The sequence below is a fragment of the Nycticebus coucang genome, chromosome 1 (assembly GCF_027406575.1).
Source record: "Nycticebus coucang isolate mNycCou1 chromosome 1, mNycCou1.pri, whole genome shotgun sequence".
NCBI classification, from domain to species: domain Eukaryota; kingdom Metazoa; phylum Chordata; class Mammalia; order Primates; family Lorisidae; genus Nycticebus; species Nycticebus coucang.
In genome coordinates this window covers 96,622,450-96,650,338 of record NC_069780.1, presented here as the reverse complement: position 1 = coordinate 96,650,338, position 27,889 = coordinate 96,622,450, and the positions used below count along the sequence as shown (strand labels likewise).

The 27,889-nt window shown below is 42.9% G+C and overlaps 2 protein-coding genes across 3 annotated transcripts in view; both read left to right on the top strand.

Moving 5' to 3' along the window:
• The first annotated feature begins 693 nt into the window (after positions 1-693).
• On the top strand, positions 694-15,957 carry TLR3 (toll like receptor 3). Its single transcript, XM_053584281.1, has 5 exons — positions 694-784; positions 3,851-4,301; positions 7,717-7,908; positions 11,613-13,465; positions 14,216-15,957. The coding sequence occupies exons 2-5, from the start codon at positions 3,858-3,860 to the stop codon at positions 14,442-14,444; spliced, it is 2,718 nt and encodes a 905-aa protein (XP_053440256.1). The 5' UTR covers positions 694-784; positions 3,851-3,857; the 3' UTR covers positions 14,445-15,957.
• A 9,598-nt stretch (positions 15,958-25,555) lies between these two features.
• Positions 25,556-27,889, top strand: part of FAM149A (family with sequence similarity 149 member A) — a 41,910-nt gene continuing 39,576 nt past the window's right edge. For both annotated transcript variants that reach the window (XM_053584300.1, XM_053584293.1), the window contains exon 1: positions 25,556-26,133. In XM_053584300.1, coding sequence (XP_053440275.1) covers positions 25,616-26,133 — 518 coding nt within the window. In that variant the 5' untranslated portion in view covers positions 25,556-25,615. The remainder of the gene's footprint in view (positions 26,134-27,889) is intronic.

Below are 27,889 nucleotides of genomic sequence, written 5' to 3'. Positions count from 1 at the left end.
CATAAGGTAACTTGTGGTGTATCCTCAGGCAAATAACTCACATCGCTAGGTTTCGTTTTCCTCATTTCTCTGACAAGGAAGTTGGGTTAGGTGTTCCCTACAATTCTTTCCAATGGTTATATTTTACTATAAAACAACATAGTTATTATAAAGTCCGACCAATTTAAACCGCACATGAACTTTATGTCCACCTGTATATAAAATACACCTGCTGTGACACCTGGTCTCTTCTATGGTGAAGAGGTTAATTTCTGCCTTGATTAGCTCATAGCCTTGCTAAGAGATGAAGTGAGGTAAGAGATGAAAGTGCTTTCGCTTTGATTTGTGTGAGAATTTTTCTGTCCCTCTGACCACGCACGTTCTACTCAATCCTGACTACAGGAATTCACCCTCAGTCATGCATTAACCTGTATAGTTTCGGCCCTGTCCACACCAGATGGGAAAGTCCCACCCTTTGTGCTTTTTCTGTTGCTAAATCTGTGAGTGATCCTTTCAGTGAAACCCAGGGGACCGTCCCTAAAAATAAACAACAACAACAAATCTAATACCTTCTCTTCAGATGCCATTTAAGACATCTTACTGATATGGTCCTTTTTCCCCCCCTCTCCCTTTGCCTTCCTTAGAATGTACCCAATTCAAAAAAAAAAAACCACACTTTTTTTTTAAGCTTTACTTTCACTTTCGAAAGTGCAGTAAAGTTACTGCTGCATGCTTCCCTCATGGAAACGTCTGGATTTGGAGTCATGAAAAAAGGAATGGCCAGCAGTGGTCAGAATAAGTAAAGGTATTTATCAGCGGAGGCGGTGGGATCTCTCTTGTTATGTAAAGCGGAGGCGGTGGGATCTCTCTTGTTATGTAAAGTCAGAACGCACTTTGGTTTTGGCATTCTTTGACCTGGAGCTTGAAATCTAGTCAGAATCATTCAACAAGGAGAAGGGGAGAAAAGAGAAATGATACCGAGATGGGGAGAAAAGTATCATAACTTGGATCAGAATACAAGCAATAGCAACAATGTCTCCTTAATATATTTTATGTAGTAATTTAAAACATTTTCTCTGTTGATTTCTGTACCCGGAAAAACACATTGGGAAGCTATGGAAATCATTTTGCAGCAGCCGTTTTTTTTTTTTTTTTTAAATCACATATTTGCCTTAAGGAAACAAAATCCCAGGAGTTTAAAAAGGGCTTATCTCCTTTTCTTGCTTTCCTTAGTGGGAGGGAGGAAGTGAAGATGGCTCTTTATGTTAACGTTCTGAAAAAAGAGAACACTTCAGGTGTTCTTTAAGAGTTAGTAAATGGCTCTCTCTCTCTTTTTTTTTTTTGGTTACCTGAGGAAGGAAAATGGAGGAGGTTGAGAAATGGAAAGATGTTCAGCTATACAGGGAAATCACAAATCCAGCAATGGTGGGGTGCCCAGGTGAAAGCCAGTCTTTAGTGGTATAACATTTGAGTAGGCACTCTGGGAGGCTGAGGCAGGTGGATCGCCTGAGCTCACAAGCCTGGCCAAGAAAGAGCAAGACCCCCCATCACTAAAAATAGAAAAACTAGCTGGGTGAGGTGGTGGGCGCCTGTAGTTCCAGCTACTCAGTAGACTAAGGCAGGAGGATCACTTAAGCCTAGGCGTTTGAGGTTGCTGTGAGCTAGGATGCCACAGCACTCTACTTAAGGCAACAAACTGACACTGTGTCTCAAAACAAAACAAAACAAAATTTCAGTAAGTTGATTCTCAACTTTACAATACAATTTTGTGTTGCCTATAGGTGTCTGTGTACACCTTAGTAAAGGTATTACAGAGTTTACAAACCAGACTATACAAACCAAACTGAATCGTCTAGGTAGTCTGGGTCCAGACTCCGGGTCCTAACTATAATGCAGTGTCATCTCCCAGGTGCATAAAGAAATGTAATTCTATGCACCCTCGAAGAAATCTTTACAAAATTGGAGTCCAGTGATGCTGTTTTTCATTTACTTTTCATTTTCTGCCTCTGTTAGGCCATATTCAGCAGTAATTTTTTCTTCACTCTCATTTTATCTGTTGTATATCTCAAAGAAATTTTCCTTTTCCTTTAATTGTTCACATGGATATGAAATTTTAGATTCAAAATAATTTCCTCTTGACTGGGTGTGGTGGCTCATGCCTATAATCCTAATACTCAGAGAGGCCGAAGCAGGTGGATTGCTTGAGCTCAGCAGTTGGAGACAAGCCTGGAAAGAGAGAGACTCCGTTTCTACTAAAAATAGAAAACTGGTCTGGTGTGGTGGTGGGCACCTGTAGTCCCAGCTACTCAGGGGGCTGAGTCAAAAGAATTGCTTGAACCCAGGAGTTTGATGTTGCTGTGAGCTATGGCGCCATGGCACTGTAGCCCGGACAACAGAGTGAGACTCTGTCTTAATAATAATAATTATTATGATGATAGGGCAGTGCCTGTGGCTCAAAGGAGTAGAAACCTGAACTGGCATAAAGTTGAGTTAATTAATAAACATTAAATATATAGATAATTTAAAAAATAATAATGATGATGATGATAATAATAATAATAGTTTCCTTTAAACATTTGAAAGATTACCTCTATTGTTTTCCAGTGGTTCAAAGGCTACAAAGTAGAGGCCCCAGTAGGGGAAGGCAGGCAGTGTGTTTCTCTAAGTCTTCTTGACTCCGTGGCGAATTTTTATGTATACAATCATAAAATTATAAATGATATTTATTGACTTTGGACTTCCAAATTAACCTAGATCAAGAACCTCAGACTTAATTGCAGCTTCAGGATAGAACGCTAAAATCCCATCCCTTGATGAATGTCTAGCAATGTTATAGCTGACAGTTTTAGGAAGTATAAGGATGAAAGAAACAGGGAGCAAACACAGAGGTGTGCACTTCCTATGTCACAGGTGAGGCATCCTGTAGAGAGTTTATATAAACATCATTGATCTGGGCGGCGCCTGTAAGGAGTAGGGTGCTGGCCTCATATACCAGAGGTGGCGGTTTCAAACTCAGCCCTGGCCAAAACCTGCAATAAATAAATAAATAAATGTAAATAAATATCATTGATCAAGAAATAGTGTTTTGGACTTGGCACCTATGGCTCAAGTGGCTAAGGCGCCAGCCACATACACATGAGCTGGTAGGTTCGAATCCAGCCCGGGACCGCCAAACAACAATGACAGCTGCAACCCAAAAATAGCCAGGCGGTTGTGGCAGGCGCCTGCAGTTCCAGCTACTTGGGAGGTAGAGGCAGGAGAATTGCTTGAGCCCAGGAGTTGGAGGTTGCTGGGAACTGTGATGCCAGGGCACTCTACCCAGGGCCATAGCTTGAGGCTTTGTCTCAAAAAAAAAAAAAAAGAAAAGAAAAGAAAAGAAAAGAAAAAAAGAAATAGAGTTTTGGGTATAGTCGTTAAAATTACACACATAACAATAAATTAAATAAAAAATAAGTAAAGGAAATTTGTGAAGAGAATTGCATAAAGTTGTGAGAGACTAATATAGGTTTCTTTATAGTGAGAAGAAAATGCTTGACATCAGTAAATGAAGAAAAATATAAAGGCAAGCAAATTACTTAAGTTTTGGAAGTGACCATGAGAATTAAAAATAGAAACTGTCAATTGGAACGTTCTAAGTTGGAAGGAGGTGAAGGATGGGGAGGAAGTTTGTAAATTTCATTGTTTACCTTTCTGTGCTGCTTGAATTTTTTCCATTTGAGGTATTCCTTGGGAAATATATACTTGTATGGCATAAAAGAATGAGTAAAAATCTCATACGTAGTCTCCTTTTGGTTGGACTACACCAACTCACACCTGTAAGAAAGCCTGTGTTATTCACGTGATGTATTCTTTTTGTATTTCCTTTATCCAGCACAATCATGAACCAGGCTTTGCCTTATTATATCTGCTCTTTTTGGGGACTTCTGCCCTTTTGGCTTCTGTGTTCATCCTCTACCGACAAATGCACTGTGAGACACGAAGTAGCTGACTGCAGTCACCTGAAGTTGACTCAAGTCCCCGATGACCTCCCCACCAACATAACAGTGCTGAATGTTACCCACAATCAACTCCGGAGATTACCTTCTGCCAATTTTACAAGATACAGACAACTCACTATCTTGGATGGAGGATTTAACTCCATATCAAAACTGGAGCCAGAATTGTGCCAAACACTCCCTTTGCTGAAAGTTTTGAACCTCCAGCACAATGAGTTATCTCATCTTTCTGATAATACCTTCATGTACTGTAAGAATTTGACCGAGCTCAATCTCAGGTCCAACTCGATTCAGAAAATCCAAAATAACCCCTTTAAAAACCAGAAGGTAAGGTGAAAACGTCCACTGTTATCCAAGACTGAGTTTTTTAGTCATTTCTCCATCCTTAGACTTAGTATCTACTAACAAGGTAAGAGGAAGAAATCGAATATACCCCGGTGGATGGTGTGGAGCCCCATACACAAATACTGTCTTTAGGATCGAAGATGTTTCTAAAAGGGAAACTTAGACTCAGCGGTGTAATTCAGGATCAGAGTCAGAATGCCTCTTAAGAACCCAGAAAATAAACTTTCAATGCTGCTGATTTAGTATGTGAAGTAATGAAAAAAAATGTTGAGTACAAATTCTGACTTAATAAAGTTAACCAACTGATCCTACAATTGACTAAAATTTATCTGCTCTCAATTTAAGAAATCTCCTCCTGGGGTGCTGTGACTCATGCCTGTTATTCCAGCTCTATGGGAGGCCCAGATGAGTGGATGGCTTCAGCTCAGGCATTCAAGACCAACCTGAGCAAGAGCGAGACCCCACCTCTTCTAAAAATAGAAAAACTAGCCAATGTTTTTCGGTGGTGTGGTGGACACCTGTAGTCCAAGCTACTCTGGAGGCTGAGGCAGGAGGATCGCTTGAGCCCACAGTTTGAGATTGCTGTGAGCCATTATGCCAAGGCCCTCTACCCAGGGTGAGAGAGTGAGACTCTGTCCCCAACAATAACAACAACAAAAACAAAAACTTCTCAAAGTAGTATCTGCTACCTTTTCTTTTCAGCGTTTTGCTTGAATTTTTAAAAAATTTTTTACCTTTATTTTTAGTGGACATGTAATAATTTTTAGATGTTTATGGGATTAAGAGTGATAATTCAATATGTATATACAATGTGTAATGATCGAATCAGGGTAATTAGTGTATCTAATACACTAATTAGTAATAGATACCCTCTAATATTTGAGGGTATCTATCTCCTCAAATATTTATCATTTCTTTATGTTGTGAATATTCAAAATATTCGAAAATACACAGTAAATCATAGTTAACTACACTCATCCGCAGTGCTGTCGAAGATCAGAAAAATGCAAGTTGTTGTCTGTAAATTCGAAGCAATTATTAAGTCCTTTTCTTAAACCAAAGTGAAATAATTTTCACGTCTCTTTGTCATCTTCATTTTGCGGCCTTCTGAAAATTTGAGTGGGGCAGCCCCTGTGGCTCAAAAGAGTAGGGCACCGGCCCCATATGCCGGAGGTGGTGGGTTCAAACCCAGCCCTGGCCAAAAACTGCAAAAAAAAAAAAAAAAAGAAAATTTGAGTATTCCTCCTTCTCAGAAGCAGAGAAAAATGTACAAATTTAAATGTGTTGTGACCATAATCCCAGCACTCCGGGAGGATGATGAGGGAGGATCCCTTGAGACCAGGAGTTCTAGACCAGCCTGAGCAAGAGTGAGACCCCATCTCTACTAAAAATAGAAAAAACTAGCCTGGCGTGGTGGTGGATGCCTGTAGTATCAGCTGCTTAGGAGGCTGAGGCTGGAGGATCACTTCAGCCCAGGAGTGTGAGGTTGCCATGAGCTATGATGCCACAGATCTCTAACCTGGCTGACAGAGTGAGACTGTCAAGAAAGGAAGGGAAGAAGCAAGGGAAGAAGGGAGGAAAGACGGCAAGAAAGAAGGAAAGAGAAGGAAAGAAAGAAAATCTAGCTGGGGGTGGTGGCAGGTGCCTGTAGTCCCAGCTACTCAGATAGCTGAGGCAAGCAGATTGCTTGAGCCCAGGACTTTGAAGTTGCTGTGAGCTATGACACTGCACTCTACCCAGGTGACAGAGTGAGATGCTATCTCAATAATTAATTAATATACTGTGAAACATTAAATTTGCTCACCAGTTATTTAAATCCTTTCTTGTGCCTGATGTGGATAAAATGCCTTTGGATACAGAGACATTAAAATCTGATTAGAGAGGTCATTGGCAAAACATTATCTTTATTTTTGAAACATAAATAAAAGTCTGGTCCTCTTTAATAGAGATTGCATTAGATTTTGCCTTAACAGATACCAGCTTTTCCCTACCTAAGTTTGAAATTTCTGTGTTTGAAAGTGACATAGGGTGATAGAGTATCCCACGGTGCTAACAAAAGAAAAATTGATATTCTTTACTAGTCATGATTCAAAATTATGTAACTATGAATCTTTGTCAATATAAAAATCTCTTTAGGGTTCGGTGCCCGTAGCTCAGTGGTTAGGGCGCTGTGCATATGCACAGGGGCTGGCGAGTTTGAACCTGGCCCGGGCCTGCTAAACAACAATGACAACTGTAACACAAACATAGCTGGGCATTGTGGCAGGTACCTATAGTCCCAGCTACTTGGGAGGCTGAGGCAAGAGAATCACTTGAGCCCATGAGTTTGGGTTGCTGTGAGCTGTGATGCCACAGCACTCTGCTGAGGGCGACATAATGAGACTCTGTCTCAAAGAAAAAAAAATCTCTTTAGGATTTCATAGAAGGCAAATTCTACTCATTTGTTTTTCAGGAAACTTTTTCCTACTTTTATCTCTTATTTATTTTCAGGGATAATGCATGACAGTCTGATAAGTAACATCAAATTATAAATTATAAATAAGCAATTAAATTATTAATACTCCTTATATTATCAATAAATAAGCTTAAATCCTTTTTATTTTGATGAGAGAAATAAAGTGATTCTTGAAGTAAGAAACTAAATCCTTGCAAAGGGATTTTTTTATATTTTTGAGACCAAGTCTCACTGTCACCCTGGGTAAAGTACCGTGGTGTCATCATAGCTCACAGCAACCTTAACTCCTGGGTTCAAGCGATCCTCCTGCCTCAGCCTCCTGAGTAGCTGGGACTACAGGTGTCTGCCACAACGCTCAGCTAGTTTTTTTCTGTAGTAAAGATGGGGTGTTACTCTTGCTTAGGCTGGTGCCAACTCCTGAGCTCAAGCAATCCACCTGCTTCTGCTTCCCAGAGTGCTGGGATTATAGGCACAAACCACTGTCCGGCTTTCATAGTGATGTTTTTAATCACAGCAAAGGTTATTTATCACTCGTGTTGTTAGCTTTTTAGAGAATAAGAAAGAGGTGACAGGCTCGGCGCCCGTGGCTCAAGCAGCTAAGGCGCCAGCCACATACACCTGAGCTGGCGTGTTCGAATCCAGCCCTGGCCCACCAAACAACAATGATGGCTGCAACCAAAAAACAGCCGGGTGTTGTGGCAGGCGCCTGTAGTCCCAGCTACTTGGGAGGCGGAGGCAGGAGAATGGCTTGAGTTGGAGGTTGCTGTGAACTGTGATGCCACAGCACTCTACCCAGGGTGACAGCTTGAGGCTCTGTCTCAAAAAAAAAAAAAAAAAAAGAAAGAGGTGACATTTACTATTGAGCTATTTCTGAGATTTACCTATACTTATAAAGGAACTGTTTCTGACAGAATCTAACATTCACATTTTTTTTCCTCTTAGAATTTAATCAAATTAGATCTCTCTCATAATGGTTTATCATCTACAAAATTAGGAGCCCAGGTCCAACTGGAAAATCTCCAAGAGCTTTTATTATCCAACAATAAAATTCATGCCCTGAGGAGCGAAGAGCTTGACTTCCTTGCCAATTCGTCTTTAAAAAAATTAGAGTTGTCATCAAATCAAATTAAAGAGGTAAGAGGGAGGTGAAATCATTTTGCATTCTACCTTTAAGCATTGGTACTTCCTAACTCTTGCACAAATAGGAATTTAAAGATCCTCAGATTGAGGACCGTTAGCCTTTGTCACATCTTCCAAAAATTCTTCGTATTTACTGCTCAGGGCCATTAGTGTCATCCTCTCAGGAGAGTTCGGGCAGCTGTCCGGAGATGTCAGGAAACAGGACCCTGCAGTCCATCCTCCCTGGCTTTACATCCAGCTCTCTGACCTTGGGGAACCTCCCTGAGTCTGGGTTCCTCTCTTGTAAAATGGAAATAATACCAATCTATCTCAAAATCTTTAAAAGAATTAAAATAGTATGGTAGTTAGGAGCACAGGGTTAAGAGTTGCTCCCTCTCTGGGGTTTAGCTTTTTTCTTTGGCCAGGGCTGGGTTTGAACTCACTACCTCGGGTACATGGGGCTGGCGCCCTACTCCTTTGAGCCACAGGCACCACCCTGGTCTTTACCTTTTAACATTTGTATAATCGGCTAAGTTAGTCAAGTTCTCTCTAATCCAGTCCCCCGCCTTTCATTTTCAAATTGGCAAAGTAATAATACTACTATTTCATAGAACTGTATGGTAAAGGATTTAGTACTATCTGGCAAGTCGTAAGGGCACAATAAATGATAAATAGCACTATGCTATTCTAAAAACCTTCCTATGGGTCTGGTGTGGTGGCGCGCGCCTATAATCCCAGCCCTCTGGGAGGCTGAGATGGATGGATTCCTTGAGCTCAGGAGTTTGAGATCAGCTTGAACAAGAGTAAGACCCCATCTCTACTAAAATTAGAAAAACTAGATGGACATTGTGTTGAGTGCCTGTAGTTCCAGCTACTCAGGAGGCTGAGGCAAGAGGATCGCTTGAGCCCTGGAATTTGAGGTTGCTGTGAGCTGTGACAGCACAGCACTCTACCTAAGGGAACAGTGAGACTTGTCAATCGATCAAAAGATAGATAGATAGGAAATAAACACTTCCTATGAAGAAGTAACCTAATTAATCGTATCTTTCTGGATCCATAATGTTCAATTTCACCTTTTTTATATACAGGTTTTTTTGTGTTTTATAGACATTTTGTTCCTTTACAGGCTACAAGGCTGCTGAAAATCCCTAATAAAGCTGCTTTTTACAAGTCTGTATTATTTTCAGACATAAAAATAGACTGTGAGCAAAATTATCCCGAGTATTAAAATATTTCATGCAAGTTGCTCATTTTATTTTTTAAGCAGCATTTTGGCCTGATTAAAACATGCGTTGTAATAATCTCATACAATACATAAATAATGAGGGGCAATAAAAATTAGGAATGGTAAAGTAAATCACTCTAATCGCATTTGGGTATATTTATCACCAGTTATTTCTTTGAATAATTCTGAAGAAAATAAAAACAGCTGAAATTCTCACTTTATTTACCTTATTACTCTTCTTTAAATTCTTGCAGTCCATAACTATGTGCCAAGCACTGAAACGTTTTTTGTTGTGTATTTTATGGACATAATCTTTTTTAATAAACGTACTCTTATTGCCATTTTACACAAGAGTAAATTGAGATGAAGAAGTGTTAAGTGACATGTTTCAGGCCGCGCCCTCCCGGGACAGAGCTGGGTTGCTGGCCACAGTAGACCAGCTCCTAACAGCTGTGCTATTTCTCTTGAGGGTAATGGTGTCTCCTGCTTCATAAAATTAATATCATGTCATGAACATCTTCTGCCTCACTAACATTCATTCAGAACCTTATTTTAGTGAATGCAGAATAATGCTATCATGTAGATTTAGCAAAATCAATTTCCTGTTTTGCATTTAAAAAAAAATTCAGTTTAGGGCGGCGCCTGTGGCTCAAAGGAGTAGTGTGCCGGCCCCATATGCGAGACGAGGCGGGTTCAAACCCAGCCCCAGCCAAACACTGCAAAAAAAAAAAAAAAAAAAATTCAGTTTAATATGAGAATATAAATGTTTACGTTGCACTGTTTTCATTTTCGAGATGAAGTCCAAGTTGTAGTTGTGCCCTTTACCTGGGGGGCATGCTGAACACCCTCACATTATGCACATTAGGTGAGATCCCACCAGTCACCCTCCCTCCCCCTTCCTTCTTCCCCCTCCTTTCTCTCTCTCCCCCCTCCCCTTTCCTTTCTGCCTCCTCTCCCCTCCCCCTCACTAGAATATACTTGTGTTTTTCTTTTCTGTGGATGTGTAATCGTGTATATATTGGTTTCATATTAGTATTGAGTACATTGGATACTTTCCCCCGCTATTTTTGAGGTACTTTGCTAAGAAGAATGTGTTTCGACTCCATCCAGGTGAAGATAAAGTCTCCATCTTTTCTTACAGCTGAGTAGTACTCCACCACTCCATGGTGGACACATGCCACAGTTTGTTACCTGCTTTGCTTTTTAACTCATTTTATTTATAATAAAACACTCTTTTCCCCACACTTCTCTCTCCACCCGCCCCCCACATTAACCCTAACATATCCCAAGCCACACAATAGAAGTCAGAGCCCTGATGCTGTCTGGTGGGTTTAATCGCAGGGACGGCCACCCTTCTCTCTGGATTCCTCCTCTCTCTCCTACCGTGCTCTTGTCCCAGCTTGGAGTCCCAGAGTAGCCAATGCTCTCTCTGGTAAGGGCGTGGAACAGAGTGGAAGGGACCTGGACACACCAGAGCAAAATTAAGTCAAGAGAAAATTTGGGAGGAAAGACATAGCTGGAGCTCGGAGTTGCAGAAGGGAAAGTGTGTGCCGCTATTTTGTCATAAAAACTATCCCTTTGTTCCGTCCACGATGTTCTCTGAGAACCAGCAGCCACCAAATGGAACTAGGAAGTGCCCCCATGGTAACTTCACCAGTAATTTGTTCATTATAATGGTGTGCTGAAGTAGAAATCCCAGGACACCTAACCTAGCCTGGGAGGTCAGCGAAGTCCCCCTGCAGAGGTGGCATCCAAGCTGACATAGTGAATGCTGAGCACAAATTAGCCAGTGGCCAGGGCACATTGGGAGTGGAGTTGGGACTGTGTGTTACAGTCTCAGAAGAAGAAGAGCAGTGTGTTAGGGCAGTGGTCCCCGACCTTTTTGGCACCACGGGCCACTTTGATGGAAGTCAGTTTTTCCATGGATGGGGAAGGGAAGGAAGGTTTGGGGGGGCAGAAGGTTTTGATATGAGTCTACAGGCAATCGATTTATTATGGTCTCTGCTCTCTGCTGCTGCTGATCTGTTTTTGTAGCCACTCCCCAACACTAGCATCACCTGCTTCAGCTCCACCAAAGATCATCAGGCATTAGATTCTCAAAAGGAGCACACAAGCTAGATCTCACCCAGTCGTGAAGTTTATAGTAGGGTTTGTGCTCCTGTGAAAATCTGATGGGGCTGCTGATGTGACAGGAGGCGGGGCTTAGGTGATGATGCAAGCAGTGGGAGCAGCTGTAAACACAGATGAAGTTTCTCTTGTTAGCTTGCCCCCTGTGTGCAGCCAGTTCCTAATAGGCCACAGACTGGTCCTGGTACCCATCCACAGCCCGGGGAGTGGGGACCACAGTGTTAGAGGGACGAGAGGAATGCCCTGCCCATCAAGGACCATGGTGGAAGGTGAATGCAGATTGAATGAAGAATTGCATTTAAGTTTTCCATGGTCTTACAGCGTCTATTATATTTTGATTATTAACCTCTTTTTCTCCCACATTAAGTTTTCTCCAGGGTGTTTCCACGCAATTGGAAAATTATTTGGCCTCTGTCTGAACAATGCCCCTCTGGGCCCCAGTCTCACCGAGAAGCTTTGTTTGGAGTTATCAAACTCAAGCATTCAGAATCTATTTCTGAGCAACGTCCAGCTGTTCACAACCAGCAACACGACGTTCACTGGACTAAAGGAGACAAATCTCACCACCCTCGATCTCTCCCATAACAATTTAAATGCGATTGGTAATGATTCCTTTGCGTGGCTTCCACACCTAGAATATGTTTCCCTGGAGTATAATAATATACAGCATCTGTCATCTCACTCCTTCCACGGCCTTTTCAATGTGAGATATCTGAATTTGAAACAATCGTTTACTAAAAAAAGTATCTCCCTTACTTCCCTCCCCAAGATTGATGACTTTTCTTTTCAGTGGCTAAAACGTTTAGAGTACCTAAACATGGAAGACAATGATATTCCAGGCATAAAAAGCAATATGTTCACAGGACTGATAAATCTGCAATACTTAAGTTTATCCAGCTCCTTCTCAAGTTTGCAAACCATAACAAATGAGACATTCTCATCACTTGCCTATTCACCATTACTTGTACTCAACCTGACCAAAAATAAAATCTCAAAAATAGAGAGCGGTGCTTTCTCTCTGTTGGGCCGTCTGAAAATACTTGACCTTGGTCTCAATGAAATTGGGCAAGAGCTCACAGGCCAGGAATGGAGAGGTCTAGACAATATTTTTGAAATCTACCTTTCCTACAACAAATACCTGCAACTGACTAGCAAGTCCTTTGCTTCGGTCCCAAGCCTTCAGCGACTGATGCTCAGAAGGGTAGCCCTGAAGAACGTGGATATGTCCCCTTCACCTTTCCACACTCTTCACAACTTGACCATTTTGGATCTAAGCAACAATAATATAGCCAACATAAATGACGAAATGTTGGAGGGTCTTGAGAAACTAGAAATCCTGGATTTGCAGCATAACAATTTAGCACGCCTCTGGAAACGTGCAAACCCTGGTGGTCCTGTTTATTTTCTAAAGGGTCTTCCTCACCTCCACATCCTTAACTTAGAGTCTAATGGCTTTGACGAGATCCCACCGGGGGTCTTCAAGGACTTATTTGAACTTAAGAGCATCGATTTAGGATTGAATAATTTAAACATTCTCCCACCATCTGTCTTTGATGCTCAGGTGTCTCTGAAGTCACTGAACCTTCAGAAGAATCTCATAACATCAGTAGAGAAGGATATTTTTGGACCAGCTTTCAATACTCTGAGTAATTTGGATATGAGCTTTAACCCTTTTGATTGTACATGTGAAAGTATTGCCTGGTTTGTTAATTGGATCAATAAGACCCATATCAACATCTCTGATCTGTCAAGTCATTACCTCTGCAACACTCCACCTCAGTATCATGGGTTCCCAGTCATGCTTTTTGACACATCACCCTGCAAAGACAGTGCCCCCTTTGAACTCCTTTTCATGATCAACACCAGTATCCTATTGTTTTTTATCTTTATTATACTACTCATCCATTTTGAGGGCTGGAGGATATCTTTCTATTGGAATGTTTCAGTGCACCGAGTTCTTGGTTTTAAAGAAATAGACAGACAACCAGAGCAGTTCGAATATGCAGCATATATAATTCATGCCTATAAAGATAGGGTTTGGGTGTGGGAACACTTGTGCCCAATGGAAGAGAAAGACCACTCTCTCAAGTTTTGCCTGGAAGAAAGGGACTTTGAGGCTGGTGTCCTTGAACTGGAAGCAATTGTTAATAGCATAAGAAGAAGCAAAAAAATTATTTTTGTTATAACACGTCATTTATTAAAAGATCCATTATGCAAAAGGTACGTGAACATTGTGAAATTTTATGTACTTTTTTTTTTTGAGACACAGTCTCACTCTGTTGCCCTGGGTGGAGTGCCATGGCATCATCACAGCCCACAGCAACATCAAACTCCTGGGGTCTCAAGCCATCCTCTTCCTTCAGCCTCCCAAGTAGCTGGGACTATAGGTGCCCTTCAGCATGCCCAGCTAGTTTTTCTATTTTTAGTAGAGATGAGATCTCAATCTTGCTCAGGCTGGTCTCAAATTCCTGAGCTCAATGGATCTACCTGCTTCAGCCTCCCTGAGTGCTAGAATGACAGATGTGAGCCACCCGTCCTCTACTTATTTTTCAATTGAACTTTTCCATGGTATCAACATTATTACTCACGACTCAGATTTAAAAATAAAATTAAAGCGGATTTTTAGTGCCAGGATAAATTCCACAGAAGATTTTAGATTGCAGAGCTTTTGGTGTTATACCAGAGGTCCTCAAATTTTTTAAACAGGGGGCCAGTTCACTGTCCCTCAGACCGTTGGAGGGCCAGACTATAATTGAAAAAAAAAAAAAACTATGAACAAATTCCTATGCACACTGCACATATCTTATTTTGAAGTAAAAAAACAAAACGGGGACAAAAACTCTTAGAAACTCTGCCTCATGTGGGGAGTTTGAGGACCCCTGTAAAACGGTTTGATTATTTAACTATATATGTGTGTATGTGTGTGTATATATATATATACATATATATTGTTTTTTTTTTTTTATTCAGATTCAAGGTCCACCATGCGGTTCAGCAAGCTATTGAACAAAATTTGGATTCCATTATATTGATTTTTCTTGAAGACATTCCAGATTATAAACTGAACCATGCACTCTGTCTTCGAAGAGGAATGTTTAAATCTCACTGCATCTTGAATTGGCCGGTACAGAAAGAACGGATAAATGCCTTTCATCATAAATTGCAAGTAGCACTTGGGTCCAGAAATTCAGTACATTAAATTGATTGAAAGATTAAGTTAGCAAAGGAGAGACTTCCTAAATTTAAAAAGTTCCATGGTAAATTTGAGTTTTACTTGAAAGTAATGTAATCCGTTTATTCATACTTGTAGGTAATGACATTAGATCACAACTACATGTCTTCCGTGGAAATGTATCTCCCTATCCCAGGCCTCTTTTTGGCAACTGATTGAATTGGACCACAAATAAATATATAAGCACATAAGAACATCCTCTGCTAATGAATATACAATTGGTCACTGAGTCCTATGACAACTAATTAAGGCTTTTAAATATTTTCCATTTAAGTAAAAGAGTTATGTGGGGGTTTACTATAGTCATTTTTTAAGATGTACTTAGAATGAAAGATCATTGTTTTAATGGGTATTATGCTCTTTCAGTTGTAAAACAGTAAAATATATAACCACATTTATAAAAGGTTTGGTTACAGTATTTTTCTCAGTTGAAAAATATTGTATTTTAGTAGTGCCTGCCCCAGTGTGGGTTTTGTTAAATGTTAAATACCTTTTTAATATGCACAGCTAGAGGTAGAACATATTTGCAATTCATTTTGATTTCCTAAGGAAAGAAATATTTTAATGAATATTGTATTTTCCTCATAACATTTCTGCTCAAGAGGATAGAAACAATTCTCTTACTTAAAAGTATCACAGACAGGTTTGCTTTCTGAAGGGGAGTAAGTAGACTGGCTTTCCAGAAACAAAGAGTTTTCCTCCTCTGGTCATAGACTCAGGAGATAGTGTTGGTCTCACTGGGATTCTTTGACACCTGATCTTGAAAATTATGATGACAAATAAACTCTTAAATATTCCTATATAAATAGTGATGATGATACCACATATTTTTATAATATATTCATAGGCAATATATTATTTTACCGTAAAATAATACGCTATGTGTAAGTCGATCATTATCTAGAAAGACTATTGTTTTATTTTTGGTTTACAATAAAATAGAAAAGTTTTTATTTCTGTTTAACAATAAAGACTCTAATCATTAGCTATAGTTATGAATAGCTTTTTTGGGGGGAAATATTTATAGTTCTGATATTTAAATATAAGAGAAAGTTGAGATTATAAGGCTGAGTTCATTTCTGTACTTGAAATACTTATTTGACTGATGAATTTAGGGGGCATTTGAGAAGTCGCATTTGAAACTAATTTAAGTAGTTTAATATTCTTGGGGCTAAATTCACGTGACCCTGGAATAAGTAACATGCAGTGCTGATTCTAAGAGTTTATAGTCTGCCAACAGTGTGCGTGTATGTAGGATGTATGTAATTTTCACTTCCATATCATTTACCACCCTAACCCCTGAGACACATTCAAGTGTCTGAATCACTATTTTAGCTAATATTTCTTTTTTAACTGTGGGGCAATCCTACTTTATTTTGGTATCATAAAATAATCACTATGATTTCTTTTCTTGCTTCACTTTTGTATGTTATTATCTACCAATAGCCTCAATTCTTTCATTAAAATGTTTTGTAATCAATTGTTGTTGTGAATTAATCATCAATTTGTGAAAAGCAAGGCAGGAAATATTTTCTTTTATTCCCTTGTTTATTGGCTTATAAAATAGTTGATCAAGTCACCATAGTTGAAATGGAGTTTAATTTGAAGTCTTTTTTTTTTTTAACTTTTCTTTTCTTTCTTTATTTATTGAGACAGTCTCACTTTGTTGTCCTCGGTAAAGTGCTGTGGCATCATAGCTCACAGTAACCTCCAAGCGATTCTCTTGCCTCAGCTTCCCAAGTAGCTGGGACTACAGGTGCCCACCACAATACCCAGCTTTTTTTGTAGAAATGAGGTCTTGCTCTGGTTCAGGCTGGTCTTGAACTCCTAAGCTCAGAGCAATCTACCCTCGTCCACCTCCCAGAGCGCTAGGATTACAGGCATGAGCCACCATGCCCAGCCTGAAATGGAGTTTAAATGTAATTTTTTAAAAGTTGCTTAATATTTAAGAAGTTAAGATGTACAGAGAAGGGGGTATTGGAATGAGTACAAATAAAAGTAATGGAGTGTGTAAACTCGGACTTGTATCTGAGCTACACAGGAAGTAGCATCTTAAACTTCTGCAGGCTGTCCTTTAGAATTGTTCTCAGGAGGATCCCCTGTCCCCAGGGGTCAAGACAAAGGGATTGCCAGAAAGGATGTTTGTCTGTCCTCCTATTTAATTTCCACAAGTGACTTGCCTTGTTTGAATACTCTCAGTGTGCTCTCATGTAATTTGTCCACTTCAACTTTTTCACTTTTGCAAAACAAAACCCAAATGAATCGATGCTGAATTTAAAATAAATCCCCGGTATTTTGGTTTTACCTAAAAATGGTACCTTTCAGATTGTCAGAAGTTGATGCAATTGGCTTGTTAGAGCCTCGCCCTGTGCACCAGAGTGTACAAGAGGATGTGAGAGAAGAGTCCAGAAACAGAGAATTAGGATTGAGGCTGGGGAAGGATTGTCAAAGATAAGCCTGGACAGGGAAGGCTCCCTGGTAGAAGAAAACCAGACCCTTCCGAGGCAGGCAGGGTTTTGGTGAGTGGGGAAGAAGACGGCCGAATGAACAGGAAGAGGAACAGGAGAGAGGGAGACATGAACTTGGTGTTGCCAGACAGTCGGGCGGTGAGAGGACAGAACCATGTTGCAGAGAGTGTGGCAGAGGCGTTCAGATTTAATCCCTTGGTTGTTTTGAAGTTGTGATTTTATGGGCACCGGCAAAGCCGGACATTACAGTAGGCATCCACAGTGCTTTGTGGGTCCCATCAGTCCAAGGCATGCTTGGGTTTTGCATGTTGCTAATATGTGACTGTGTCCTGCACCCTTGGGACATGAGCACCTTGTCCACAGGGAGCCCCGTCTTGCTCATCATGCATCCTTCATACCCAGGACGCTACGCTGAGGAAAAGCAGATGTTTGAATTGTGGCAGGAGACTGTGGAAATGCATCTTTACCATCAGTAAAGTCCACATCCAGTCGTTTCTGATTCTGGGGGAGAAAAAGAAAAGAGCATCCGGTTACTCCAGAATCCCTACTGCCTTCAGCCCTGCAAAGAATTCCAGCATCCCCCCACCAAACTTTGGTTTACATTCTAAAGCAGTGTTTTTCAACCTTTTTAATCTCACAGCACACTTGAACCTACAGTTAAACTTCCATGGCACACTTAAATTATGTAGATTCTTAAAAAGGAGTTAAAAAAAAAAAAAGAATATACTTACCATGCTTCGAATTTCTTTAGAAAATAATTTAATGAATGATCTTTAAAAATTTTCATGGCATACCTAAGATCCTCTCATGACAGACCAGCGTGCCGCAGCACCCTAGTGCAAACCACTGTTAAAAGGTTTTTGTCATCTTGTTCTCTTTTCCACTCTTGCCTCATGTCCTACGGGGCCTGGGACACCCACAACATATTTGCTTCCCCAAAGGGTATGAAGGAATACAGCCTCACGGACAGCCATGCATTTCATCCACCTGTGGCTCTGCTTTTACTGCTGAGCTACCTTCTTTGCTTGGCTGAATTCTGCAGGTTCAGAGTTATGTCAGGTGTCCATTTCTCCTGCAAGCCTCCCTCACCGCTCCTCCTCAGGATGGGTCAGTTAGGCTTTTACCTTCTGCTGGTACCCGTGTCTGTCAGGGTCTCCAGAGGCGTGACCTTAAGATCCAGTTGTGCCAGTCCCAGAATCTGCACCAGCTGGGCGCAGTGGCTCACACCTGTGATCCCAGCACTCTGGGAGGCTGAGCAGGAGGATCACTTGAGCCCAGGAATTTGAAGTTGCTTTAAGTTATGATACCACAGCACTGGATGACAGAGTGAGACTGTCTCAGAAAAAAAAAAAAGAATCTGCACAAGCCTGGGGTGGGCAAGGGGACTTTTCCTGGGCAGTATGACTTTGGAGGGGGCTCTCAGGTCAGAGCCTTCTCTCCAGTCTATTTCCCTGAAAATAACCTTGTCCTTCTGCCCAGGTGGCTTGTGGGCAGAGCAGTCTCCCCTGGGATATGTGCTGGATCAAGTGAGGCCATCCCTCCTCTGAGAAACCTTGTTACTTCAGCAGCTGGTAAGAAACAGAAGGTCCCTCTAGACTTCCCTGGCAACAGTTCAGCCTCCTGGCGGGACAGTCCCCCTTATGTCATCTGTCTCTGGTAGCTCAGGTGCCATGGTGTGGCCTCAAAGTGTGTGCTCCTAAGATCTGATCCTCCCTCGGGAGAAAAATGGCGCTAGCAGGATCACCCCCTCACCGCCTCTTGCTCCTTAGGGAGCCCCTGGTGATTTCTGGACATAACCTAGTGTCTTACAAAGGGAGAAGGTATTTAAGGGGTGTTCCAAGACCGTGGCTAGAAATGCCGGCTTCCCGTTGATCTTGGCACAGCATGTGCATTTTCAGCTTTGCCCCTCTGAATAAATTCCAGGAGGTCCTACAGGGCACGTACCAACTTTAAGGTCAGGTTCACCGGTTTCGTACCATATCCTCAGTCTTCCTTCTGTTTCTTTTTGTCTACCCCAATCAGTCATTTTTTCCCTTCTGTTATCCTCAAACCACACCCCAGTCTGGAGGCACGCATAGCAGAAAAGCACCGGGGAGAACAGATATGTATAATGAATACGGACATAGCCGTTATTCTTTTGCTTTACCAGCCTCTTACCAAAATACTATATGATGTAACACTGACGTGTCATCCAGAAAGATGAAGGTTGGATTTACAAGTTCTGTCTCTTTAATGATAGTATTTGCAACGGTGAAGAAATGCTCATGATGGGAGCTTTTTAATTTGATGGTAACATACAGTCACACAATTTCCTGGCCCTTCTCTGTTACAGCAGACACTTGTGGCTACCTGCCCATCATGCGTCCCACCACCCTCCCTTTCCTGGTCTATGCACGACTGATTTTGTTCAGGTGGCCATGGGTCCAGACAAGTGGAACCCTTCTTGAGCCCCAGGGAGACACATGATGGTTATAAAGATGGCGATGCTATTTCCCTTGCCAATGATTAGTTTAGGGAAGGACTATAGTCCTATTTCTGGCCAAAGAGACTCATTTGGAAGTCAGCTTGAGCAGTTTCTGGGAAGGATTCTGTTCCTTAGTGAGAAGAGGAAAAGAGAAAGAGAGAGAGAGAGAGGGTCGAACTGAGCCCTCTTGCCTTGAATAATGGTGGCTGCTGAAGGTGACACCTGAGGATTGCCAGGAAACAAATCATAACACCCTGATGATCTGTAAACAAAACAGAAAGATCTTGAGACCAGTGTCCCTGATGACACTTGGAATTCACTGCACCCATCCCAGAACTAGTCAGCTGTGAATATACTTTGTGAAGGGCTTAAAGCATCTTGAATGCTCAGGCTAGTGCTAGTGAGGGATTGCAATGTTCCCTGTAGCTGAACACACCTTAGCTGCCTCCTAGGACTGGTCTCCGCCCTTCTCACTCACTATATCTGTTATAACACCCAGTCGATTCTGTAATGGTCTCTCAGGAATCTCTGTGACCTAACACAGAGAAAGGGTCTCACTGTCACCCAGGCTAGAGTAACCACTGCACTTTAGCCTGGATGACATCATAGCTCACTATAGCCTTAAACTCCTGGATTCAACCCATCCTCCTGCCTCAGCCTCCTGAGTAGCTGGGACTACAGGTCTGTGCCACCATGTCCAGATAATTTTTTCTTCTTTCCTTCCTTCCTTCCTCCCTTCCTCCCTCTCTCCCTCCCTCCCTTCCTTTCTTTCTTTCTGTTTTTTTTGTAGTGGAGACGCTGGCTGTTGCCCAGGCTGGTCTGCAGCTGCTGGCCTCAAGCAATCCTTTCACCTCGGCCTCCCAAAGTGCTAGGATTAAGAGGGGAGGGGAACCCAGCCTGACATTGCTTAATTGTTTTTTCTTGGTAGAATCCAGGGCCCTTAATCAAATCTCAAGAAAATTTAATGTGGGACAAGGTGACTCATGCCTGTGACCCCAAAACTCTGGGGTGGGTGGATCCCACCCACTAAGTTGAACTGAGACAGGTAGACTTTTCGAGGTTAGGAGTTCAAGACCAGCCTGAGCAAGAGGAAGACACCACCTCTACTAAAAATAGAAAAAGTATCTGGGTCTGTGGGGGGAGGGGGCGCTTGTAGTCCCAGCTACTTGGGAGGCTGAGGCAGAAGGATTGCTTGAGCAAACGAGTTTGATGTTGCTGTGAGCTATGATGATGCCAGGGTACTCTACCCAGGGCAACAAAGTGAGACTGTATCTCAAAAGGGGGGGGGGGAAGAAAGAAAATTTGATAAAGATTTTAGAAAGGTTTTTATTTGTTCTGCTTTTTTTAAATTGGGTTTACTATTGAAAACAACACACATGCATCGAAAGCATTCAAATTAGACAAAAATCAATACTTTGAAGTACATATAACCATAATTTCCTTCCAGATAATTTTCTTTTTGTTGTTGTTGTTGTTTTGTTTATATATTGATTTCATATTAGTATGAAGTACACTGGATATTTATGTTTCCATTCTTGTGATACTTTACTAAGAAGAATGCATTTCAACTCCAACCAGGTAAATGTAAAAGATGTAAAGTCTCCATGGATCATTTTCTCTTGTTATTCAAGGTAAACTGGAGTCAGTAATAAAAATGAACATCTACTAAGATCTTGTCATGTGCTATGTGCAGTTCCAGTAATTTCACATGTACTAATTAATGTAACTCTCACAAGATACCATTGAGACAGGTGCCATTATTTATTATCCCTGAATTGCAACTGTGGAAACTAAGGAAGGGAAAGAAACCTCAGTGTTGCCAAGTGACAGAGACAAAATTCAAACCTAGAAAGTCTCGTTCCAAAGTCTCCCAGGGTACCTGCTTTCTTCTCTGTGGTGCTTAGTAAATATTAGCAGAGTCAACAGATGCCCTTCATTGCTTAGAAGTTTGAAATTTTTGTCATCAAACTTGGGGGTATTTTTCCTGGTAGTTTCTGGCCCTGGTGCCATGTTAAGTGCAGCAATTTAAGGTTATTTGTTTTAACTTTCAGGTTTCCAAAACATAGCATTTCTTCATAGCAACATGGTCATAACTTCCTAATACTTGGTTGGTGACGTGGCCAAGTGTGATTACACACATCAGAAAAGCAATAAACTGAATTGTTAATCAATATAAGCAGAAGAATTTTATCACATAAAGCACGACTTTGACATTTCTTTTTTTTTTTTTTAATTTTTTTATTGTTGGGGATTCATTGAGGGTACAAGAAACCAGGTTACACGGATTGCATTTGTTAGGTAAAGTCCCTCTTGCAATCATGTCTTGCCCCCCAAAGGTGGAGCACACACCAAGACCCCAGCCCCCTCCCTCCTTCCCTCTTTCTGCTCTTCCTTTCCCCACCCCTCTACTTTGACATTTCTAAATCATCTATCTAAAATCAACTCTGTCCCAGTTAGAAACACTCATTTCTCATATTTGTTTTCATTTCACGAGCCTGCTCGCGCCAGACCATGGTGGCTCCACCGCCTGAGACTCAGCTATAAGCTGTTGGCAATGAAAGAAAGGAGCCTGCTGGCATCTAACCTCTGCCTGAAAGACTGTTGACAGGTGAACAATGGGGACAAATGACTTAGCAGCTTGCTAATAACTGCTTATCATGTTTGCAATTATAGATCATTTTCAAAGGAAGGACCTCCAACAAAAGGATCAGTCATTCATTTGTTGTCCCCTTCTCTGCTAGCCTGGCTGGTCAGATCCTTACACCCAGGACCTTAATGTCCAGTCTCCCCTCTGCCACCTCCTTTTTATGATTTCTCCCTGTAGATACTAAACAATTGTGAGTGCCATTTTAGTTTTAGCCAGCTTTTTAGGGTGAATACACCCATCAAACATTTCCACAGACGTGCAAACAAAATTTGTACTAAATTAATTAATACTGTAATTAATACCCTAATTATGATTTGTTTTCCAAGGCTGCCATAGCAAAGCACTCCAAAGTGGGTGGCTTAAAACAACAGAAATTTATTTTCACACAGTTCTGGAACCCAGAAATCCTAAATTAGCTGCCTGCAGGGCCATGTTCCCTATGAACCCGGTAGGGGAGGATTGTTCCCTGCCTCTTCCTACAGTCCTGCATCGGCTACTGATCCTGTGGTGTTTCTCAGCTCGCTGCTACATCCCTCCAGTCTCTGCCTCTGTCATCACGTGGTGTCCTCCCTGGGTGTCTATGTTTAAATAAAGTCACATTTACATAAACTGGAGCTTAGGAGTTCAAAGTATCTTTTAGGGAGACACAATCCGACCAATAGCTTATATGGGCAAATGCACCCTGGAACAGTGATTTTCAACCCATGTGCCAAGAGAGGATCTTAGGTGTAACTCAAACATTTTTAAAGATCACGAATTACATTATTTTTGAATGAAGTTCAAAGAACAGTAAGTATATTCTTTTTTTTTATTGTTTTTTTTTTTTTTTAAATCAGCATAATTAAAGTGTGCCATGGAAGTTTAACTATGGGCTCAAGTGTGCCATGAGATCAAAATGGATGAAAAACACTGCCTTAGAGAGAGAATGCTTTCAAGGTTAGGGTCCAGAAGAGCATGCAGCCCTTCTGTAGCTTTGGGTAGTGTGTGTGTGTGTGTGTGTGTGTGTGTGTGTGTGTGTGTGTGTGTGTGAGAGAGAGAGAGAGAGAGAGACAGCATCCATTTATTGAAAGAAAGTCATGTCCATAGAAGGGAAGTGGTTAGGACTGCAAGCAAAGAAATACTTAACCCAGAGAGCCATGTTTTGATCCCATGGTCGCCTAACCATCATTCAAATTCATTTGCTCTTTTTTTTGAGACAGAGTCTCATTATATCACCCTCGGTAGAGTGCTGTAGTGTCACAGCTCACAGCAACCTCAAACTCTTGGGCTCAAGAGATCCTCCTGCCTCAGCCTTCTGAGTAGCTGGTACTACAGGCAACCCACCAAGATGCCATGCTAGTTTTTCAAGTTTTAATAGAGGTGGGGATCTTGCTTTTGCTCAGGCTCTAATAGAACTTCTGAGCTCGAGGAGTTCATGTTGTTGGGGGGTCAGTACCTCTCCAGGTTCACCTGCCTCGGCCCCCCAGAGTGCTGGGATTGCAGGTGTGAGCCACCGTGCCCAGCCTCTTTCCCATACTTTGATTCCCATACTTTGACAATCAGCACTTGTGTTGGTCACGTGCCGACCACAGTAAGATCTTGCCTCTCCTCATATCTGAGGCCCTTTAAAATCTGACCCTAATGGACAGGAACGGTGGCTCACACCTGTGATCCTAACACTCTGGGAGGCCAAGATAGGAGGATTGCTTGAGCTCATGAGTTCCAGACCAGCCTGAGCAAGAGTGTGACCCTCATCTCTCCTAAAAATAGAAATATTAGCTGGGCATAGTGGATACCTGTAGTCCCAGCTACTTGAGAGACTGAGCCAAGAGGATCACTTGAGCCCAAAAGTTTGAGGATGCTGTGAGCTATGACAACATGGCACTCTATCCAGGGCGACGGAGTCAGACTCTGTCTCAAAAACAAATAAATAAATAAAAATAAAATCTGACCCTAATGGGCCATGTTTCTTTCTTCTCTTATGCACATAAACACTCTGCTGTCCCCAGGGAATGCTAACCCTGATGGCTGCCACCAGTTGTACTTCTTTTCTGGGGCATCCACTTGATACTTAGGACATGATATGAACCTGATTATTTCCTGTTCCTGTTCTGGGAAAAGAATGTCCCCCCCCCCCCTCTTTTTTTTGCATATCAGTACTTAACACGATATTGAAGCAGAAAAGTGCCTGGTACATGTTTGCTGGTGACAGTTGGATGCAGAGAAGGGATTGTTACAAGATGGGGACGTGGTAAGAAAAAAACTGGTTAGCCGGCTTCAAAAAAACCTACTAAACTTGGCATTACCATGGAAATGCCCCATAGTTCCCAATCCAGTTTGGTGTCTTAACGAAAGCATATGATCGCGACCGTCAGTTTATTTATTGAATAACAGACTTAATTCTTCCCCTTTCCCTGCCCCAAATCAGAAAATATATTTCCTGAGATCAAACTGAATATTAATAGAAAAACTGTCAACATCTTGTTTTACGTCCACAGGTGCTTTATAACCTTGCTCAAAACTGACCCCAAACTCCTGCAGTCACGGTCATATATCTGCCTTTCACACATATTTCTTCAGATTAATCAAATGCAACTTACTGTACTTAAAAAAACTCTGCCTTCATCTCTTGTATCAGGTCATTCTTCCGATGGTTTGAGTGTTCACAGGTTTTAATGACACAGTCTATTGAGGTTTTCAGGTGCTGTACGTTGTTGTCAGAGCCCAGGCTTATTCCCAAGTCATTTGGTGAGGGACCTTGCTGTGCTGTTCTTTCCAAATGTCACCCTCAGTGACACCCTGTGAACATGGTCCTAGGGCAGGTGAAGCGGGTGCCGCTGTTTCAAGCTTGCTCAAGCCTGAATACACCTTTTTACCCACATTTCTTCCTATCAGAGGGGTGGCCTGACCCTTGCTGGTGTGGCCTGGCCAGACTAGACAAGTTCCAGAACCTTCTGGAACCAGTATTCCCTTTCCCAGCGCTAATGTTCAACTTCCTTGCCCTCAGGGCGCTGAGTTGGGCGAACCTGGCCAAGTTCTAAGAAAGATGGAGAAATGGTAGACGGTTCCTTTAAGGCCTGAGTCCCCGAGGGGAGCGGGTGTTATCGCTGTAGACAGGGCCCCTAGACTGGGACCCAATTAGCCGGAGCTAAGCAGGGTTTGTGTTTGGCTTAGCAACGGCCGCGGTCCCGGGGGCGGCGAGGTTCTCTGGTCCTGGCTCAGCCCGCTGTGGCGCCGATAGTTCCGCGCGCCGCACCTGCGCTCCCGGCCCCGGGCGAAGGGACAGCTCCCCGCGGGGGCCCCCAGCCGCCGCCGCCGTCCGCAGCTCCCACGCGTTTCGGACGCCCCGGGCAGTAGGAAAAGGTCGGTCCGCAGGGGCGCGGCCTGAGCGCGCGGAGAGGCCTCTCCTGGTGGTGACCGATCCAGAAGCCCCCGGGGTTCCGCGGCGTGCGGGGACCCCAGCATCGTCGCCCCAACCCGGGGCCTCTCAGTCCGGATCCCCGTGGGCGCTGGTGGATGGAGCCCCGCCGTGGGCTGGAGATCCGGGCCACAGCGAGGACAGCATTGCCAAAGTCAAGGCATGAAGGTGGCCGTGCTGGACCTTGGGTCTCTCTTTGCCAAAATCTTCAAGACCACGACGGCGTCCCCCGCGGGAGGGCCTGCGGCCGCGGGTACCCCGCTTAGCACCGCCCAGACCCCAGCCCCGACTCTCTTCCCCGCCCTTGCCCCGGGCTCCCTGCACAGCCCGCCGCACCCCTTGCTGGCCGCCTCCTATCCCCGGGTCTCAGTCGCCGGCCGCGTGGCCGAAGCAACCGGGACCCCGCTGTCACTGCCCTGCAGCCCGAGGGCAGTCAGAGTCCCGTCCCTGCCCCCCTCCAGCGGCGGCCCAGCGCGCTCCCCCGCACCCCTGGGGACCCCCGCACTGCCGACCGTCGCGGGTGCCACGAGCCCGCGGACCCCAAGCCAGCCTGGCCCGGGAGAGCGGGAGCTGGGTGCTCGGATGCCTCCCGGACCAGGCCCCAAAACTCTGTTCTTCACCCTGCCGGACATCGGTGAGGAGAGGGGCTGGGACAGCGACTCGGACGACGGCGGGAGCGCGTGAGTAGCCGCGAGTGGAGCTCGTCTGTCTTTTGGGGGGACCCCGCACCCCACCACCTGCATCACAGACGACCACCCAGGGCCCCTCTTTGTTCTTGCCTGGGCCTTTATTTTTTGGCTTTCTGGTCTTTTCTAATATGAGCAGGGATGTGCTTTGGCTTAACTTTCTCTAGCGAGTCCTCCACTGGTGACCAGAGGGGAGAGGACAGGGCCTGAAGGACAGGGCAGAATTCTGCTTCTCTCCTCCCAGAAGCATCCATGCTCAGAGCACTTGTGAGTCTGGTTTTCTTTATGATTTTGAAAGGAGCCTTGGAGTCCTCTTTCTTGGCCGCTGAACGCAGCAGGTATGCAGGTAACCAAATACACCTGTTGGCAGCAATAGTTTGAATTTAAGAAATGGTGAGACGTTGCGCTCTCCTCCTGCCTAAGGAGCAGCCTGAGTCTAGCCCAAGTGAGATGGGTTCCCTTTGTGTGCCAAGTAGTTAATTACGTAAGCATCACATCATCAGACACTGGACAAGTCTGATCATTATACCCTGGAGTCTTGGTGTGCTTGACTGAGGGCCGGAGTTTCTACAGAAGCCGACTGACCTCTTGGGGACAATTTCCCTGGGAATCAGAGGTCACTTCCCTCAACACACATATGCGGACACCCATACACTTTGCTACCAAGAGCCGTGGTGCAAACATTACTTTTATAAAATGTGTATTTTAGAACTAAGATGAATTTTAATGTCTAATGAGCAGAACAAGTCTATTGCTGTGAAAGAACAGAGAAGGGGTAAAGGGCAGACGAAAAGAGCTGGTTCACAGACCCAGGCTTCAGCACTGTCATCGCAGTGAGGTCCTTCCCCACACTACTCTCCCCCCACCACACACACACAAAACCAATCCTGACTGATTTTTGCATTAAGACAGATTCTAACTCATTCCCAAATTAAATAGTTTCAAATTTACAAAACTAGGGACATTCATCTCAGTGCTAAGGCAAGCTGTTAGGTAATAAATTGTTCCTGTTCATTTCAAATATTGTATTATGAAATATGTTTAGGAAACTAGAACTTTTTTCCCCCTAAGGGGAATTAATCATGTTTAACCTTCTAGAATACATATGCCTAAGGAATGAGACCTTTGTTACTGGCAACTGGTCCTTAAAATTTATGCAATTAATGTTTTATGAGCAAAGGGATCCATCCACTGACCTTAAACTCTAGTCTTAAGTGCATTTAACAAATAAGCTCTGACTACCCAGCACCGCCAGCGAAAGAACTGGTGTTTGTTTAAATTCTCAAACATTTTAGCCCATGTTTGTATGGTCTAAAATTTGCAATAGACACTTTTTGAATAACACAACATTTGGCATTATGTACAGAAGAGATTAAATTTACTATGTGAAGAAATAGAATTTTAGATAATTGCCAGAGAAATAGTATGCACAGATATTCTGTTGTCCAGAATCTTCCTGAGGTCGTGTGTTCTTCCTCTTTGCAGTGGTAGGTACAGGCAGTGCAGAAGCACCACGTTCCCTTCCTCCCATCACACCCCATTTCTTTCTGAATCACTAAAATGCGGAAAGGGACAAAAAGGAAGGAAGAAAGCACTCAGGTGCCTTTTCCTGCCACATTACAGATCTTTTGCACCTTGAAGGATTTTTTTTCCCCTCTTACATTTCTGACTATTCTTAACACTGAATAAACAAACATCATAAGATAACACCTTTAAATTATCCCTACCATCTCATCTGTCAGCAGATAGC